Source organism: Rhodnius prolixus, unplaced genomic scaffold, assembly GCF_049639745.1.
Source record: "Rhodnius prolixus isolate KJV_2025 unplaced genomic scaffold, Rpr scaffold_35, whole genome shotgun sequence".
Classification (NCBI taxonomy): Eukaryota; Metazoa; Arthropoda; class Insecta; order Hemiptera; family Reduviidae; genus Rhodnius; species Rhodnius prolixus.
The window spans coordinates 397,055-418,069 of record NW_027411629.1 but is presented as its reverse complement, the minus strand read 5'-3'; the positions used below and the strand labels follow the sequence as shown (position 1 = coordinate 418,069).

Genomic DNA, 21,015 nt, shown 5'->3' with positions numbered 1-21,015 from the left:
AAATCCTCTATAGGCAGAACAGCCATACTTCTTGACTTCATAGACCCTGCTGGTCAAAAATTATCTAATACGAGTATATATAGGAAAAGAAAGAAAAGTATATGTATGAATAGATAAAAGTTTACTTACAATTAACCTAATACTGTTGATTTACAAATTAAATACATGGACAAATGGAATTATTATTAATTTTCAATAAAATTATTAGTAAAGAGATATGCAATTGAAATACCGTTATTAAGTTAAAACTATTTTAAACAATATAGGGTTCATATACCGCGCAGCTCTCAACAGAATCCCATCCCAGGTTAATTGTACGAGTATATAAACTTTCATCTATACATACATATACTTTTCTTTATTTTCCTAACCAAATATGTTAGATATATAATTTTTCACCAGTTGGGACTATGAAGTCAAGAAGTATTAGCTGTTCTGCATCTAGAGGATTTTGTCTGCGGCTTTTAAACAAATCTCCCGATTTAAAAGTTTTAAGAAGTTATGCTGTCTAGATCCGCTTGCGTGGCCAGACATTTAACCAAAAAGAAAAGTCTGGGTTGTTTATAGAGTTCTAGCTTCTCCAGAATTCTGGCTTTTTAGTGCACTGCCGTCCTCTACAGGACCATTTCTGAAATAACTGATCGATAACATTAATACACTTAACAAAGTCACAACTTCTTACCTCTTAGTATAGTCGTAGGGCTTGTGCTCGACAGATGGCTGTGTTGTGGAGCGCAGTCTAGATGGGTACAAGCGTGATCGCAACCGATTTCTGCCTCCCTTGTTCTGTTGACTTGTCTGCTTAAAAGGACTCTCTGTTTTGTATTCAACTATAGTATCTTCAGTTTGAGTCACCTTGTCAGTTTGTAGCCTATGACTCTGCAAGCTGCTGTCGTTGTCTTCAGCAATTTGAGAGGGTTTTAAGTGTTCTGTGAAGTTTTGGAGTTGTGGGAACTGTACTGTTAGATTAGGCGGCACATTATGTACGCTGTAGTAATCATTGGGCTCCTTCTGAGATTTCAGGTCATGTACTGTGGGATATTGGGCTGTATCTGGTAGGTATCCAGTTCTGGAAGGTGTGGCTGATGTCTGGGATGGGTATTGCATGGCAACTCTTTGCTGGTTTTCATTTTCTGTTGAGCTGTCCAAGTGATATTTCTGTTTAAAGTCGGCAGTGGTGCCCTCATTGTTGTAGACGTTAAACTCTGGATAGTAGGTATCCCTGTGTGGTTTCTCCGTAATTGGATGGGTGTTCTCAGTTTGGTAGACAGGACTGAGCGGTCTCTCAGTGTATGGCGGTTCTGATTGGAGGTGTGGCGGTATGTAGGGCACTCTCAGATTCTGGTTGTGGACTGGAGTGCTCTGAGTCAGCTCGTCGAACTCGGTGAGTCCTGCTGCTGGCCGAGTGGTCACAGGTTGTTTGAGGTGGTAAGACCTGACTGGCACTTGCTCAGTGGTGGTCTGGTAGTCGTACTGAAAGGTAGCAGTGTATCGGTTCTGTTCGTGGGAGGGCGCCTGCTCAGCCGATGTCTGGTACTCCCTCATCTGGAACTCACTCACTTCCTTCGCGTTCTCGTCCGTCTGTACAGGTCTTCGCAAAAGTTTAGAGTTATAAACACTTTTATAAGAGTTCTGTGCTAACTCGTCTTGATTCAGATTTGGAGAGGTGCTTATCTGCTGATTTGCAAGTTGCTGATGCTCTTCTGTATTCAGAGTGGTAGCCTCGGTGGACTGTTGACGCGAGTAGTCGCGATTGTAAGGACGCCGCCTGTGGCCATAGTTCCTACGCGGCGAACTGGTGCTTGACGTGGTGGAGTAACCGCGTTGTCGTCCTCGGTATACTGGCCGCCTCGTGGCCGGTTTACTCGGCAATTCCGTTTCCGGTACTACTTCCGTTTCTGGCGCCTCTTCCGTTTCCGGCACCACTTCCGGCTTAGCTGTGATTTCTTGTTCTTCTTGAAGTGAATTTATCAAGGATGGAAGATGCGGACTAATAGATGATATATCAGCTGGAATGGCGTAGGGGTCTCTATTTGTGTTGGTTGCATTTGTAGTTTGAAGTAGTTTCACTTGGGGCGCTTCTTTTTCAACGAGACTTGCGGATAAATTGGACAATACGACGGATCCAATATGCGGTGGGGGGAATGGAATCTTGGCGTAGCCGGGTGGTGGTTGGAAGTTCAGCGGTGCCACAAAGAAGGGAAGTTGTAGCACCTTCCTCTCTACACGGTTTCCATCCAAAGAAGACAAATATGGCAGCTCAAATTTAACGTAGCCCTGAGGAGTCTTAAGATTGGATGGTCCAACAAATACCTACAAAGAAAAAAAATGGCGTGAAAAAACAAAAGATTTTCTCTCCAAAATTTAAAATTATGTTAATTGATAAATTTTCATTTTCTAATTGTTTAGGTGATTTTAGTTAATTAATTAAATTATGTAGTTGTAATCTCTAATTGCAGTGTGCTTGTCTCACTGATGGAATGTTTGAACGTAAAGAAGTTTAAAAAAAAAAAAGTTACTGAAAATAGGAATTAATCTCGTTCTATCTATGAATAAAGTGCTTCTTTCTAAACTTACTTCCCTCATTTTAAACAATTTAAGCCCATTTTTTCCTTGCATTATTCCCTTTATTAACCAGCGCAATAGACCGTTAAGATTAATGTGCATTAATTTTCTCTTCCTTTAAACATTACTGCAACTAATCAATATTTATTACACAGCACTGTAAATAACATTTACTAGCAACACGACTATTTATTCAACTAAATCGCTGAAGTCACAACTGTTAAACACTAATAAAACTCTACATAAGTTCCGAACATTTCAGTAAAATTTAAGCCGTCCATTACACTTACATAACTGTAACCTCACAAGGGGGTCCACTGTATAAGAAAGAAAGAGATGAGCTGTTCAGCTCGCTTTACAAAAATTTGAGTGCGCCATTTATCGTAGATACGAAGACATAATCTTTTCTAATAATGTCTATGCCCTGTAACCTGTTGAAGATTTGATTGACAAATGTACTTTTGGATAGAAAGTTACATAGTTAAGATCAAATATCCTGGGAAGGAATGAACTTTTAAAACTATTTACATGTATGTAGGGTGTATACTCATTTCCAAAAAAACTATTGAAACTATTTTTGAGATGAGATAAAAAATCTAGAAAAATCGATTGAGTAAAATGGCCACTTTTTTGGTGGGTGACTGATTTAACATAAACCTTATTTTCTCATTTTTGAAATATAGTTGTTACCTGTGGCGAGTCAGGGCCGATGGAGTCGAGCACTGGGATAGTCTTGGCGCCGTGCAGGAGGCTGAGCAGGTCGCCCACCTTGGCGTGTGGCCCGGTTTCCATATAGACGGACAGAGGTGGCTGGTTTGGAGGTGGTAGCTCGCTCTCTGTCGACGATTGTACACGCTGTCTATGGGTCTCACTGGGTCTCGACGCCTCCTGTTAACAAGCTTGGGTTCTTATCGCTGCTAATTTTAAACAAATTCTTGCAAGCTTTTTTTGAAAAATATGTCAGAAAAACTCAGAAACCTCTTCTATAAAGTTACATTCAATTTTCAGGTATATGAATTGTAGCAACGCTACAAATATTTGAATACCTTTGATTCCAAAGTGTTTGACTACTCATCTCAACAATTTACTGCTGGAAATGTAGGCAATCATTTTCTGTAATTTGAACCAATGTGTGTCCCAATTCCATACTCCTTGAACAGGTATTTTCGCTGTTGCAAGGGAAAGTACTCTAAACACCTCTTTATTTTTTTATTTATTCTTATTTTTGTTTGTGCTTCTAGCCCGTACAAAAAGAGTTGGATACATAATTGAGTACAAAATACACTCATACAAATAATAGTGAATATAGTTAATAATTAGGATAGTTTACAGTTTAGTTCTTTTAAAGGGGAAAGGAATATCGAGTACTTTCCTCTTCTGTTGTGGAAGAGTAGTGTGAATGAATTACAGGTGTGAATGTATTTAACATATTGGCGTGTATGTATTTATTGGCGAGAAAGTCGTATGTATGTTTAGGTTAGGTTTTTTATCCTGGGGTTGAAAGAATTTTTATACGAGTATTTCAACCCCATTAGGTTAATTTTATTTAGTTCTAGTTTATTTAAGGGTGTGCAGGAATATTAGTTCAAAGTACTGCACATCCCACCGATTAGTAGAATAAATAGCCTCCTTGGGTTAGGTATATGTATATAATACAGTCCAAGCAAACAGGAATAGTAACCAGAAATATTTTTAGTTCTGCATAAAGTTAATATAATAGTTTACAACTAAAATTGTTAATTAATATATAGATGAGGATTATATAGGTATTTATTATAAAATTTAGCGTATTAAAGGGATGGCACAATGATATTCCACACCCCCCTCGTCGATAAGGTCGATGAAATAAGAGGGGATGTGTGGAGACACTCTTGCAGACCCAGGCTCCACCTACCTTGTTGTGCAAGGTGTAGTGTTTGGAAGCTATGGGACTGCAAGCGCCATCCCAGCTTGAGTAAGCTTTCCCACTTTGGAAAGTGAAAAGAATACTATATTAGTGGGCGCTAATGGCCAAGCAGTCGATGCGCCGGATAAGAAAAAAAAAAATAGTGAATATAGAAATAAAGAATAATGAAGCACATTTTATGTGTACAAACAAAACAAAACAAAAGCAAGTATAAGAAGAACAGAACAAAACAGCACAAAATATCAAAATTAAGAATAAGTGAAATTTAGAATTTTAAATTGTATTAAGTTGCTAAGTTAAACTAACAAATCAGACAAATTCTCTCTACAAATGCTGATACCAAAAGTAATGAAAATTATAATTTATTCATATTCAATATAATTATATTTATTGTTTGGGCATATTTCTCACACAAAGAGAGAAATAAATGTAAACAAAATACATTCTCACAAGTATTAGTAATACTTAGGATTAGAGTATAAATAAAGAAAAAAATCGAGAGCAATGGGGAATAATGTTCTAAATTAAATTAGCTTATCAGGTTCAGATGATGAGTTCTCTTTTTAAGTGCGGATACCATAAAGTAATAAAGGTTATACAATTTATTCGCATCGTCGGCAGAGCTGTATGATAAGAGCGAGACAAGGATCCCTTAGAACTACCGAGCAGATATGTCTGTAAACAATTTGCTCTAAGGTCTTTGTAAAAAGGACAATGAACAATAAAATGCGACAAATCATCCGAGATATTATGGAAACAAGTTGGGCAATAATTTTCTGTGTGCAATTTGTACTTGACCCTATTTATATAAAAAGTGAGGAACTTGCCACTGGAAAGCCTAAGTTGACAGAACACTCGTAACACTTTCATACCCACACCATTGTTTAAATAATCCTCACCTTCACCGAAGTTACCAATATTTCTATAAAAAAAAAATTAAAACGTGAATTTAATACATGTTCCACATCCAAACATCGCCAGTGGTTACTATATCTTGCTACCAGACTATTAAAGCTAGCGTTCAAAACATTCGCATCCTGCCTTTCCCAAACGTCTAGTGCACCTACAGTATGAAGACAAGTTCAACACCTCTTTAAACCTGCTCCATAATTATATAAGTTGTTTTACCAAGTATAAAGTGGTCATAAAGCGGAAAAAGAGTGTTCAGAAAGTGGTTTGGGCAGTAAACTAGGTCAGGGAAAACTCAAAAGAAAATCTTCCATTACTTGAGTACATTTGCCTTTTCAGAGACAGTGATTAAGAGAGCAAAACAAAAGCATTTATGTGGTATCAAGGTAGCTGAAATCAATTGCAACGCCTCACCGTTATTAGCAGTGTAGCTGCGTTAAGCTCACCTGCTGACTAAAGATTGATTGAGGGCTGTGTTGGCCATGGTAGAAATGGTGTGTTTGGTCCTCCGAATAAGTTGGCGCCTGAGACGAGCTCTGCTCGTAACGCTGCCTCAGTTCCTGTTGGTTGTTTGTTTGGAAGTTGTTTTCGTACCAGGGTCTGGCACTGCCTTCATTGGTCTGCTCCTTGGTAGGCACTTGATCATTGGTCTCCTTTGGCCTCTGCGACTGCTTATGGATGGGCAAATCCTGGCTTGCCGTGCTGGTCACTTCCTCGTATTTCAGCTTGGACTGCTTCAGCTGCTCGTCCTCATAAGGCCGGTAGAGTTGATCTCTCGCCAACACTGACTGGCTGGTTTCCTAGACCAAGTCATTTAATTTAATCTAACTGTACACAAACCTATGAGTGCATACCACATGATTGTCAGATAGCACCCTTTGTATCTTCTTACCATTGAACTTCTACGGCTCTAAACTTCGAACTAATCTTAGATTAATCAATTCACAAAACAATATGCAAGAAAATTTTCAACTTAAACGGTAGGCATATCTCAATGCAGATAGTATGGCGCGTTTTTTTAAAAAAAAGTTCTGATGAATTAGCTTTTAATTCGTTCAAATAATCAATAATTGCTCTTAAATAACTTATGCTGTTTTCAAAAGGCGCGGTATAACGAATTTCAGACTCGAAAATCTCAGTCAGGCTGCGTACGAACCATTACGTCATTCGAAAACTTGTGTGGAACTCCCTGGATTTTCTGAATAGAATTGGTAGCCGAAATCTCTAGCCTGAAACTGCCGAAAACGTTCATTATTAGCCACTTGCCTAAGTTTACTACTTACCCACTTCAACTAGCGTAAATTTCAAGGGCTTTTATGGCTAAGAATCTAACTCTTTAGAGTTAAGCTTTCCCTGTTTGCGAAATCTAATCAAGGCCTATGACTGAAGTTGGCGCTCTAATTGTGGTATGTCACAATAGTCCCTTGGGTCGCGCCATAGGCTATCCGGCCTATCTCCACGGAATTTAATCTAGTCTATTAGACGGTGTGTAACTTGTTCTGAGGGACAGTTTAGAGGCAAGCTTCACATAGCAGTCGCTAAAGAACTTATCTTTTCAGTTGAAAGAAATATAAATATGTTACCTTTATGGAGTCGTAGAACTCTGGACTGAGTTTAGTTATTTTGATATTGCCAGGCTTTTGGTCCTTTAGCGGCTGGATGGGATGTCTGAACGGTTCCTTCACTTCATCCTGAACATACAAGTAAATAAAGTATTATGCACTCAGAATATCAGCGGGCACCACATAATTTTGGTGGAGAGAGGACAAAAGGTACATTAATGAGGGAAATATTGGCTGTTCGAACGATTGCGTACTGCCGTGTTCATTGGGAGAAATATAGTTATGCAGTTATGCGTTGTTTTGGGTGTCAAAGTTATGGGCATTCAATTTTCTATTGCCAAAGGAAACTTAAATGCTAATGAGCATCTGGTAAAAGACTGTAAACTAACTGAATATGAAACTAATGTTTGTGCAAATTGTGGAGGTAATCATCGTTCATATGACACTAACTGTGAAGTCCTCCAGCTTGTAGAAGCCAGAAAAAATGCCAAAAATAAACTACAAGGAATACCCAAAACATTCACATTGAACAATGTTGAATTTCTTCAAATTGGAAGTGAGCACCAACATCCTACAACTAGCGTTAACAATGCCTGGACAAATAGGATAATCAAAACACTCCAACGACCACCAGAGACTCAACAGCAGCAAGATAACTTTAGTTTAGCAACACTTTTCCAAGATCTGAGAAGATGTTTTGATTTCACAAAAATTGCAAACACTGTTAAAAATACTGTAAATAAATTAAAAAGCTCTCCTGATTCAGTATCTAATTTGTTGATTATAACGGAACCAATTTTTTCATTTTTTGATTAATGTGTTCTAACTCTCATTAATCTATGAACAATGATTGTAAAATACTTGTATTGAATGCAAACTCTGTATAAACTAAAACACATGAACTGACTCACACCCTTACAGAGCTAAACATTGATATCTGTGGTATAGTGGAGACAAAACTGAAACATACTGACACACTGGCCATCCCAAACCGTAATCACAGAAATTCTAGAGGTGGAGGAGCACTTGCTATCGAAAGAACAAAACAATATTTATAGCTTGTTATAAACTACCTAACAGAAGTATCATTCCAGAGGATTTAATTAATCTTGTAAACTATGTTTGACATGGTAATCATAATGGGTGATTCTAATTCTCGATCTGTCCCTTGATTACAATTTCAAAATTGCTGCCCCTGAACAAAAAAAAACAAAAAAACAAGAACAATTTTTGAAAATGCCGTTTTGCCCATATTTGGCATCGTTTTCTCGAAAACTAATTAAGCTACGTTATTGCAAAAAAAAAGTTATAAACGAGAATATGCCCTTTATTTTAAAGAAAATTCGGAAATTTTAACTTTTTTAGAAAAAGAGAAAAAATTTGTCGAAAGTTGGGTATTTTTCAACGTTACGCTTTTTCGAGCAGTTTTTGACGATCAACGCTTATAAAACTGTCCGGTAGAACTTTACTTTTGGGTTGCGATTTGTTGCATTTTAAGTTCTAATTTTTTTTTAGACCCTCCAAATACATATATGTAGACTGATAACTAGAAAAGTCCAACGTTTAGTACTTGCGGTCACCACGATGTTAATAGTCTTTGGTCCAATCGATTTTAAATACCGCTCATCAGAACGATTTTAGCCTTGGCAAATCCAGGAATAACAGCAAGCCTATAAGAGATTTATATAAGGAACTGTAGCAGTATTAACCTGTGAACCCAGCATGTGTACTTTAATTGTTGTTTTAAATTGAGAATATGTTATACTAAAATATATGTTGACCTTGAGGGTTTGGTTTTGGTTAAATATGGGCATCAAGTTTTTATAATTTGTTTTGCCTCATCATGAGGAACATTTTGTTTACAGCAATCTCACTAAAATCTTGGAGAGGTGAGCTTGGAAAATTCCAGTAATGGATGGACTTGATGCACGAGAATGTCAGCGTCCTGTAGCTACAAGCCCCAGTCAACTATAACATATTACCAGACCCTCAGCTCGAAATCTCAAGCCGTTTTATATAAATTTAAATCACTAAAATGGAATTTCATCATGAAACTACTGAGTGCCTAAACAGATATCAGGTTGGAGTACAGAACATCGACTTTTTCTCAAATAATTCTCTGATGCTGTTAATGGTGTTTAACCGCCATCTAAAATTGGAATACCGTTTGAGACATCTACTTCTAATCACATTATTTTTGTAAATGCACAAGGCAAATGGATGTTTTTAAAGAGAAGATTACGTGTCTATTGAGCAGCAAGTGCGTCACATGTGGTTGGTTTTCTCAGAGAAACTGTACCTTCGCCAGCTCTACATTGAACTCTATTTTTCAGCGCTGACGAAACATTTCTATCAATTTATCTTTGTTTTCTAAAAAAAATCTCTATTTGCCAATTTGACTAATTCTCAATTAACCATTGCCTTGACTTTTCGGCTGTGACATAGACATGGCAGGTTTGAGTGATATGTTACGATACCTTAGGCTTGGGCTGAGCTTGCTGTTGGTGAGCTGGTATCTGTTGGAGGAATGCAGGGATCGGCGCCTGAGTCCTGGTCGGCTGCTGGAAATATTGCGGCACTTGTAAGACAGCTTGCCCAGGGTTCTGTGCTTGTGCGGGCAATTCTAGCGGTATGTGCTCGACAAGATTGTGCGGCCCTAGGTTCTGAGGTGCCAAGCTTTGTGGCGCCAGGCTTTGTGGCGCCAGGCTTTGTGGTGCCAGGTTTTGTGGTGCCAGGCTTTGTGGTGCCAGGTTTTGTGGTGCCAGGCTTTGTGGTGCCAGATTTTGATGCGCTAAGATGTTTGGCGAGTTGAATGGTTGCTGCGAGACTGGGTGCGCGGCTTCTGGAATGTTCGGAGTTGGGATCTGCTGGGCCAACCTCTGTGGCGTATTCTTGGTGGCCTCCAGGTCGCGCTGATTACTGCTCGGTGCGGTAGGAAGACGGTCGTTGGCTGACGGTTGGTGTCTGCTGGCGGGAGCTGCAGAGTATTCATTGTCATTCAGGATACCCTGCTTGGCGAGTTCCTTCTGAGTCACCAGGCCACGACTTCTCTGCCTCAGTGTCTCCACTGGTACATATAGAATTTGGACCTAGAAGTTAAAGCATAACATATTATCAGTGTAGCAATCGCCTTATTGTGCCATATTGACCCTTGAACTGCTAAGATGTAAAAAAAAGTTGTATTTTTCACCTTACAATAAATTATTTTTTATTTTTCTCTTTCTTTATTAATTGTAAATAAAAACCTATTTTTCGCTGTTGACTAAACATTTAGTTGCTGAAATAAATTTAAAATAAACCTAACAAAAAAGTAACGATAAATATATGAATAGACGAAAGAAGAATTTGTAAATTTGATTCATGATCCACAATTTAATAATTTATTGTAAATTTTTTTTTCTCAGCAAGAGCTTAAGTGATTTGTCTAGTTAATTATACCTGATTCTTGATCAATTGAAATGAATGTAATTACCAAATTTCGGTTCAGTCTGATGTAGAGTGATCTTATTTGTGTTCTTTAGAAGTTGGTCAAGGCGCTTTATTGTATTTTATTCCCACTTAATATACATTTGCACTGGATAAGCATGGATAAGTTCAAAATTTATTTCTATAAATTCAAAATCAACAAGACAATTATTCTTGAAGGTGTAGCAATCTGAATCTTTATGTTAAAATAGAATTCATAACGGAAGTAAGCAAACTCTTGGCAGATGGTTTTCACATTTCAGTGCCACTTACGTAAAGATTGAATAAGTTATTAAATAAATCACAATTATACATGTATAATGTTCCTGTTTTACTACCGGCAGCCGTGGTACATACCGATCGAATCCGACCTCTACATTTGTTTGAAAACGGCGACCTGTTATTGTCAAGAGCTCATAGCGAATATAGCAATGTACCTGTTCCTTGTGTTGTTGGGGACTGGGTCGCTGCTGGTATTGCTCCTGGCGCACCGCCGAGTACTCAGGCACCCTAGCTTTGTCCTGCGACACGTACTCAGCTGGTCTCGGCACCTGCTCTTCCTTCCATACACCGACTAGCTGTAACATAATAAACAAAGTAAGTTCTATTACCTAATGTTATTTAATAAACTGAATTTTTTAGGTTTCAAATTGCATAGATTACTTGTTGTTGAAACTGTTGGTTGAGAAGATGTGCCGGAATCTGCGGCTGCAACAAGCGAGCTTGGTGAAAGGGCTGCGGCTGACCCTGCGGCAGGGCTCCTGCCAGCGGGATCCAATCGCCCTGCGCGGGGCCCAGGTCCGCCCGGCGGCTCCACGTGCCCTCAGCACAATACGCCGCTCGGCATGACAGCAGCCAGCAGAGCGCAGTCAGCAGTCCGCCTTCTCTCATCACTGCTCCCATTGTCTGCTACTACCTACAAAATGCTCACACTGTATTCTAGCAAATGGTTATCGGCTTGTTGCAAATGGGCGTATCCTATCGCCATATCATCATTGGTTCAGAGAAACGTTGATCTTTCCATATCAAGACACAATATAAAACAAAAAACTGGACGAATCGGCCGTCATAACAAAGCTATAATACAATCTGTAACTAATGATGCGCTTTTAACGATGGTGTCGAACTCTTTCCTTCCTAACCTCTATACATTTCAATAGTTTTGGAGTTCATTACGTTAATTACGGAGTGGAATCGTAGAATACATACGTGATAATTGAAATTTATGTAAATCTAATGTAAACAATCTGATATACCACTTTCTTTCACGCAATTTGAAGAATTCTAAAATTCATAATTTCCGAAAACTTAACGTACAAGTGTAGACCAAGAGTGGGGGATTGCAGTTAGAGGTATCTAAGATTTATAAACCCTACAATTTGGCCGGTAGCAAAGCGCCTTGTCCTAACTTCTCCAATTTTTGTTCCTTGTTTGGCATACCGAGCTCCCAAATTCATCAAAACTTCCCAGAACTAATTTTTCTAGAAAAATGTTTGAAATAAAAATTATAGGTATGTACCGAGCCAATTACCATTCCAAAATTAAAGAAAATATACTACAATTTTTTCGAATAAATTCCAAATATGTGAAATAGTAAATTGTCCTGAAGGTGCAGTTTAGAGACAAGGTTAACAAAGTGGGTTAAATGATTATGTGGAAAAAACGAAAATATTAAATATGGCAATGGATGGCAGCGCTAAAGGAAAATGAAATCCTTGTATGACGTGCAATAGGTGTAAGCACATATATTACATAGGTGGTTGGTTTTTAAAGTACGTACATTTCGGCGAAATGACACTTTAAATAGAATACTGACACTGAAAAAAAAACTCCGGGCGCCAAAAACCTCAGATATTGATGTGTCTTAAATGCCAAAGAAAACAATATAATATAATAATAATTTTTTAATTTAAGGTGCGTCAGCATCTGAGTTTATTGGCGCCCGTACCATTTTTCAGTGAACTGTGCTTCTATTTGAAAACATTTTCCTGGAAAAGTTCGACTTAAGAAGATAGGCATTCTGGGGAAGTTGAGTGATTTTAGACTTTTTTAGATTTTTTTAAGATTAAATATGTAAAGTATTGGTATTGTGTAGGGAACAATAAAACAAGCGTGTACAGTACAGAGTTCGGTGTGTGGAGGAGAGACGGAGGCAGAAGAAGGTAAGCCTAAGCTGTTGCCGAGGTAAGACCACGGGTTTGCGGAGAAGCTGATTGGCGTGAGAGGAGCGTACATCTCTGATTAAGCCTTCTGTACACCTCTAACCACTCACGAGGGTTCAAGCATTGACTCCGATTTTATTGTATCATCAGGGTTTATTTTTCGTTAAATTTATCGTTAAAAGCTTTTCAGTTCATTTAATATTGTAACAAAGTGATCTTTTGATAGAAGATAGCACCTGTAGTTTGCTAAGGAGAGCCACTAGGAAGAGCTAGCATAGAAGGAGCCCTGGACTGTACTAGTACGATCTGGCATGCCTAGCTCATACTGTAAGCTTCTAGTGGATTCCAGAACATTCCGTGACGGTATAAAAAGCGAAAGAGCGGCTCCAGAATAGCAGTCTAGTGACAGTCGTCGAGTCTATCAGTAGTCTTTATCGTGAATTTATGTAATGAAGTTTAAAGTTTTTTAACAGTGAACTGATGTGACTAGATCAGTTGATAGTCGTGCTGTTTGTAAATGTTATTTACTGTGCTATGTAATACAGATTTATTACAAGTTTTGCGTGTTTTATCATTTACGAAACCTACTTATTAACTAGTGGCAGTCACTAGTTGTGGTTTTCAAATAGAGAAAAATTCTAATATACGTAACTATAGTTATTTAGAGTTGTATTTTCTTTTATTGATTATTTCAGTTCATTCAAGTATTTTTATGTTGGGAATTTTGTTAGGGTCTAGTTTGATAGTATGAATGTCTATCCGTTAGTAAATTAAAAGTAATTAGTCAATAAATAGCCACCTAGATATAAATAAAACCATATCCCTTTGAAAATTGATTTTGAACGATATCTGCCTCAAAAACATTATTTTATTATATTAAAATTTATATGAAGTATATATATTAAAACCACTTATCAAATATTAGCCAACTACTATTTAGTAAGAGTGCAAAGTTAGAAGAAAAACTTTGTGAATCGTAGTAAGAGTCAAGCTTGTGTTCGCAAGATTTTTTTGTTTTTTTTACACTTAAAAATGATTTTTGTTGGAATATGGCGAGGGTTTTGTATGAATGGATTATTTAAATGTTGGCAAGTTTTTGATGTTAGAATGTGCGAACTTTGCCCTTGACCGGTCGGCCCCTCCCCAAACTAAATCCGGGCACGCCCCTTAGTTTGAGTATTTACCGAACAATCTATTTTCTAATAATATTGTTGTGAGAATGTACTACTTATAACTCTAGAAATGTTTTAACCAAAGTGATATGCCAACAAATAAGAGCCAGTACGTCCAGTTCAGTGAAACCCGGTTTGAGATTAGATCTAATTCATACTTTTAATTATTCTTAATATTATACAGATTCTTTGTACAATAAATTTAAATTTGGGCACTTTTGCGGGGTGCCGCATATCTCCTTAATGCCCACAGGATTTTGGAAGAAATGAATATTCCCGAGAAAATAAAATTAGTAAATTTAAGTCGTTTAAACTTGTTCGAACGTTTCTAAATTTCTGAAATTACGAGCTGAAGAATGAATGAAATTGCTGATTTGTGTAACTTTTGGCGTTTAATCAACCCTTATACTTGACTTTTTAAACTGTAAGCTTTTGTTAAGGAGATTTTTGTACCTTTTGAATAGATTTTTCTTTTTCTTCCTTGAAACTTTAAATATATCTAATAATAAATAAATATAATGATATCTCGAATAATTAAGACTGATTTACGCCAGAAATAGGGAATACATTTTATTAATGAATTGTGGTTCTGGACTTACATTCGCACAAACATTTGACATGTATATATGTACACTCGCAAACAAAATTAAAAAAAAAATTCGACCCTTATACAGATCAACCCTACCGGACAGTTTTAATTAAAGAGAAAACTAAAACTTTAAGCACGTTTCGAAACTTTACAGTCATTAAAATGTACGCACCATTACTTTATTAATATTATAAAGGAGGATTTCCCTATATTTTAAAGAAAATTTGGGAATTTTATCTTTTATAGAAAAAGAGAAAAAAATTGTCAAAGTTAGTTGTTTTTCAACGTTACGCTCTTTCGTGCAGTTTTTGACGATCAACCATTATACAACTATCGTACCGGACAGTTTCAATTTAGGAAAACTGCAATCCTTGTTAAAAAAGTACATCTACATTAAAGGAAACTAAGAGTTTAAGAACTTCAGACTTCAGCTCTTTAACCAACAGTTTCTCTACAAACTCCTTAATCCATACAGACCAGGACTAGAGGGTGCTTTACAACAGATATCCTGTGTCGCGGTGGCATAAGCTGCCCAAACCTAACGGAATTTATATAACGTAATTTTTAGTTGAGATTTACGAGTATGTTTAGAAGGCAGCATGGGGATACATGTTTCTATTCAGATTTAGGGAGAATTTAATTATTTCCATTTAATTTTGTCCTAGAGGTGGAAATTTCTAAACTTAATAAGTTATAGACAACATTACGAGTACAATCACATTTTTTATAGCATATTTTTGTGAGGTTGACCACTTACATATTATTAAGGAGTAGTACTACATCTAAATTGCAACGTTATTTCATACAAATATCAAGAATAATTTGGTTAACTCGAGTATGTAGAGTATATTGGAGGTAAACTTAGCAACTATGTGAGGAAGTGAAGAGATTTGTTTGTTAGCAAAAAGAAAGTGGTTTTGATTGTATTCCTGTTGTTTGTAGAGATTGTTGAAGAAAGTGTGATAGTGCAAGTCATTGAGTGTGGATGGCAAGACCAGAAGAAAGTTAGTTAAGATTGCATTTAATGCTAACGGAGTGCTGGATTAGTCATTTAGATAGGATGTTGCCCATGTATCCGCTAGATGGCTCTTGGTTCACTCTCACCATCACAACTCGACTACTTTCTCCAGCCTAAATTTTGTCTGTATCATCCAATCTATTTTTACCTGTGTATGTGCAAAGGCGTAGCCACGATCCGTGTCAGGGGGCAGTTTAGCCAACGAACAAAGAAAAGGGCTGCGTCCAGTTCTTGTGAAGCGCATGTTTTTTAAAGAAAAAATCCCATTCAATAATGTGTCCACTCACAAGCTAAGGACCTTGGGGGTGAGCGCCAAATTTTTACGCATAATGATCAATTTTTACAATGAAGCCAAAATAAAACTGGATTTAAATGGAGCTGTAAGTGAGGAAATAGCGATTAACAAGGGAGTATTGCAGGGAGAATCATTGAGTCCTCTCCTCTTCAATCTATTTATTTCTAATGTAGAGGAATATTTCAGAGATCATGGAGTTTCTGGTATTAAAATTAATAATAACATTGATCTGTTAATGTTATTATACGCAGACGATCTTGTAATACTAGGAGATTCTTGGTCAGATATGCAAAAGAAAATTAGACTTTTGGTAGAATATTGTAAATGTCATTGTCTTCAGTTGAACATATCTAAGACTAAGATGATGTGCTTCCAAAAAAGAGGAAAAGGAAAGGTAATGAGGGATTTATATTATAAGGAACAAAAGATTGAAATAGTTCAAAACTATACTTACTTGGGTGTCCCCCTTTCTACGTCTGGTAGGTTTTTAATAGCTGCCAATCACTTCAAAAATAAGGGCTTAATGGCTTTCAGTAAGATTAAGGGAATACTTAGAAAGGGCAGAGTGGAATCCAATGAGGGTCGCTTAAAACTGTTCTCAGCAATAGCCGAAGCAACCTTATTATATTTATCGGAGGTTTGGACTCTCAGATATTTTGATGTGGTTGAGCAATGTCAATCCAAATTTTTGAAATCCATCTTTCTACTCCCTCGAAATACCCCAAATTATCTACTCCGAACTGAGTTGAGTATAAGAGAGTTAAAAATTAAAATATTTTCCAGAATAATTAATTGGTTAGACAAGATACAGAAAATGACTCCAGATCTTCTTCCCAAAATTTGCTTTGAAAAATTGCTGGAATTAGATTGTTCTCCTCATAATTCCGTAGAACTTAATTGGGCCTCTCAGGTAAAACAGCTTTTTATAGTGATAGGAGAACCGAATATATGGGAAAACCAAAATAACTATGAATTCAAGAAACTGAAAACGGATTTGGTTTCTAAGTTAACCAACCTCTCTTTCTCACAGGATGTTGTCCGCATATTGAATTCCAACTATAAACCCTTTTTACAGGAAAATATCTTCTCTGGACTTTGTTGAGCCCTATAGCAACTTTAAATGCTCGCATTATCAAAACAAGAATTATATGTCAGTTGCGAATTTCCTGTATTAAATTAATAAGATTATTTCACAACGGGATTAGTTATGTGCTGGACAGCTCAAAAAGTTGCCCGATATGTAATTCCGGTGAAAGTGATGACTTAAATCACTTCTTTATAGGTGGTCCCTTGTTGGCAAACCTGAGAGAAAGATTTCTGCGGGATTATATCCAAAATTGTAGCGAACCTCTTGTGGATTTGCTACAAGTATCAAGTTTAAAGCAATTAAACGATATTTATTATTTCGTGGATGGGGCATTTAAAGTGAGAAATTTAGTTTTAGATTAACAAGGAGCACATCTATTAATATTCACACACATTTATTAATATATGTATAAAAGAAAAATAATAATTTTTGTTTAGTTATATTTAGAACCTAGAATATAATATTTCCGTTAAGAATCTTTTTCCAGTTGAAATTACTAGGCTCATAATTTCTTTCTTAATTATTTGTTATTAAGTGCTTTATTTATTTTGTACTTCTTTTTTATGTGTGTTGTTTTTTCTTTGTATCTCTGATTTAAGTTTTTTAATAATAATAATGTACAAACCTCTTTGTATAGACCACGGTCTCAAGCAAATAAATAATAATAATAATAAAAAATAATGTGTCCACTCCGGGTCGGATAATTTTGAACGGAATACTAACTAAGTTTAATCACAAATGAATTTTTTTTTAAGCAAAGGCATTCTTGAGGGGCTTGGGGGCTAAGCAGTCGATCTTATCTTGATTGCTCTTACTATTGAGATTATACTTTTATTTACTCATAATTAAATCTTGTATGTAAATCTTGATGTTAAGCTGGATACGACAATAATTTTACTTTCACAAATCCAGCAACAATTCTTTCTTAAGGGAAGAGATTAGCTCGGTGGTTAGCGTACACTGGATTCCAACGCGGAGCCCTTAGATTTTCTCTAACTAGGTTGTCAAGTATGAAATGGAGCAAAGTTCATGTTATTTATTTTAATTACACATAATCCCATTTAGACGCCGTATTTTGGCATAATTTGTTTTTCGTATGCAAGGTACATCTTTTCCTCTTTCTAACGCATATTTCAGTTTGACCATGGAAATCAGCCGAAATTCGTGTGTTGATGAAGTTCCACCGTGGAGACACAACACGGCAGGCAGTCGCCAATATCAATAGTGTGTTCGGCATTCAAGTGGCTACAAACGCGACTGTAGCCCGTTGGTTTAAGAAATTTCGTTCGGGAGATTTCGACCTGTCTAATGAACCACCTGGTCGACCCAAGACTCAGGTGGATAATGTCGTCCTGAAAGCCACTGTGGAAGCGAATTCCAGCCAAAGTGCACGTAAATTATCATTAATTTACAATGTATCAAAGTAAACAATCTTGACTCATTTGGCACAAATCGGTAAAGTGAAAAAGCTGGACAAGTGGATACCGCATGAATTGACTGATGCACAGAAGGAACGAAGACTCGACTCATGTCTTTCTCTTCTTTCTCGCAACAAAGCCGAACCATTTCTCAATCAAATCGTTACGTGCGATGAAAAATGGATCATGTACGATAATCGTAAGCGTTCATCGCAATGGTTGGACAAAGATGAATCACCAAAACGCTGTCCGAAACGAGACATCCACCAGAAGAAGCTGATGGTCACTGTTTGGTGGTCTGGCTCAGGTGTCATCCACCACAGCTTTATGGAACCTGGCCGATCGATCACGGCGGATGTCTACTGTTATCAAGTAGACGAAATGATGAGAAATCTTGCGATTAAACAGCCAAATTTAGTTAATCGGATGACTCCAATTCTCCTGCACGACAACGCTCGACCACATGCCGCACGAATGACCGTGTCAAAGCTAAAGGAGTTGAAGTTGGAAACTCTCCGTCACCCACCGTACTCGCCAGACCTTGCCCCCACTGACTATCATTTCTTTCAAAATTTTATCTGGAAAAAAATTCAATTCCGCACAGGCTGTCAAAATGGCGTTTCAAGAGTTCATCGACTTCCGTGAACCAGGCTCCTACAGCAAAGGAATAAATGAGTTACATCTAAAATGGCAAAAGTGTATCGATAATATGGGTGCATACTTTGATTAAAAATAAAAAGTTTTTATTGGAAAAAAATCGAATTCAATTATGTGCATTTTTTGCTCCATTTCATACTTGACAACCCGAGTAGCTTCTAAATAGCTAACTGTCCGGTGATGAACAGTGTTGCCCTGTAACGATGCTGCGGACGCCAATTACCTAGATGTTATACAACGCGCCTTAAATAAATAAAATAATAATAATAATGCTTTCTTTACACTTTAAAGCCAGACAAGGCTTAATTAACAATCCAGCCTTTGAATATTCATACTAATATTTACATTAATAAACCTAAAATCAGAACGTCCTTTCTTTAAATTTTTTGCATTCTCTTTTACACTAAAATGCAGGTCATATTACTCGTATCTAGTTACTACTTATTCAATTTTCAAGTTCTTGGACCCTTTCTCGTAGAACAAAAAAAGCAGAAGTTGAACTCCCACTTGAAATAACAAAATAACACTGATTTGAGCAAGTAGCAGATTGCACATATACAGTGACTCAAATAGTTTACATACATTATTCTGGCTATGGTTTGGAAATTAATAAATTAATTATAATGCGTAATATTTTCTAATTAAAGTTTAAAGGTTTTTTTTTCAACCGCATTTTTCTGTAAATTGATTTCTTTACGAACTTCAGCTTGAATAATTGGTTTAAATACAATAATACAACGGATAATAGAAACTATAAGCGAAATGAATAAATACTTTATTTCGTCGTAAATTTATGTGTCGTGTAAAATTTTCATGACAACCGCCGACACTATGAATGTTTTTGTTTGTGTAATAAAAGCCTCATCAGTTTCAAAATTTGGTATTTAGCACAAATATAAAATTAAAGAGGTCAGCAGAAAGCTTGTTGATATTTACATTATAATGCAATACTTCATGAACAGACAAGACAGAAGACACACCAACCCTTTAATGATGTAAAACAGCATTATTAAAACTGTCCGGTAGGACAGTTGTATAAGGGTTGATCGTCAAAAACTGCACGAAAAAGCGTAACGTTGAAAAACACCCAACTTTGACAATTTTTTTCTCTTTTTCTATAAAAGGTAAAATTCCCAAATTTTCTTTAAAATAAAGGGCAAATCCTCCTTTATGACTGTAATTTTTTTTGCAACCACCCAGACCTAATAGATTTCGAGAAAAAAGTTGCCGAAAATGAGCAAAAACGGCATTTTCAGAAATTGTTGTTCTTGTTCTTCTTCTTGTTGTTGTTGTTGTTACCTTTTTTGTAAACTACGTAGCGCCTAAACGCGTGAACCGATTTTCATGAATGAGGTGTCATTCGATTCGGAATGTTATGTAGATGTGCCTTTTGGGGGTCTCGACCCTGTACACCGAATGGGAGAGGAGTTAGCCCCCTTTATGTAAGGCCCCCTTCAAAATTATTATTACTAATTACTCTGTAAATCTTAGCCCGATTTTGATAAAATTTGGTAGGATGATGGGGTTAGGGCTCCCCTATGTAACATTAAAGTGACGATCTGCTCTTACACTAGTTAAGGGGAAGTATAGCAATCGTTTCAAATTATCAACACGTGAACTGATTTTCATGAATGAAGTGTCATTCGAATCGAAATTTTGTACAGATTTGCACTTTAAAAGTCTCGTCGCTATGCCTCATATGGAGGGGAGTTTGCCCCACCCAAGTAAGGCCGTTTCTAATACTATTATTACCAATATTTCTATAACGCTTTTGATAAAATTTAGCACGAAGAAGTGATTAAAGCTCCTCTATATGGCTGTGAAGTGCCATCATGCTCTTACACCTACTAAGAGGAAGTACTGCAATCGTTAAAATTATCAATGGGTGAACCTATTTATTACATTAATGAATTGTCTTTGAATTATCTTTGCCTTTTAGGGAGAAGTACTGCAATCGTAGTTTATTTTTCTTACTCCTCTTAAAAGGAAGGTCTGAAATCGCAGTTTAAATTTGCTTTTTACGTACAAATACCTTCCTATTTTATATAAAAAGGCTTTCTCAAAAAAATTGTTATTGAGGATGGTTTGGGGACCGCAACTATAATCATTCTTTAAAAAGATCTCTCCAGTGGTAGTTACGGTTCCTACTTAACACCTTATCAGGTTATAATGATAGAATTGCTTATTCCAAATTTAAAAAAAAACAGTAA

At 36.8% G+C, this 21,015-nt stretch overlaps 2 protein-coding genes across 3 annotated transcripts in view; one reads left to right on the top strand and one right to left on the bottom strand.

Moving 5' to 3' along the window:
* The window catches only part of mim (missing-in-metastasis), a 159,191-nt gene that overhangs the window by 73,088 nt on the left and 65,088 nt on the right, over positions 1-21,015 (top strand). Inside the window, exon 15 of one of the 2 annotated variants that reach the window (XM_074139541.1) lies at positions 12,503-12,668. The exons of the other annotated variant lie outside the window; for it this stretch is intronic. Coding sequence (XP_073995642.1) covers positions 12,503-12,595 — 93 coding nt within the window. The 3' untranslated portion in view covers positions 12,596-12,668. Of the gene's footprint in view, positions 1-12,502; positions 12,669-21,015 lie in introns of those variants that run through there. 2 annotated transcript variants of the gene reach the window in all.
* LOC141459957 (uncharacterized) overlaps positions 1-21,015 on the bottom strand; it is an 89,676-nt gene that overhangs the window by 4,658 nt on the left and 64,003 nt on the right. Inside the window, exons 2-8 of the mRNA XM_074139521.1 lie at positions 11,071-11,323; positions 10,845-10,985; positions 9,420-10,031; positions 6,964-7,071; positions 5,827-6,180; positions 3,256-3,453; positions 683-2,313 (exon numbers count right to left, since the gene is read on the bottom strand). Coding sequence (XP_073995622.1) covers positions 683-2,313; positions 3,256-3,453; positions 5,827-6,180; positions 6,964-7,071; positions 9,420-10,031; positions 10,845-10,985; positions 11,071-11,310 — 3,284 coding nt within the window. The 5' untranslated portion in view covers positions 11,311-11,323. The remainder of the gene's footprint in view (positions 1-682; positions 2,314-3,255; positions 3,454-5,826; positions 6,181-6,963; positions 7,072-9,419; positions 10,032-10,844; positions 10,986-11,070; positions 11,324-21,015) is intronic.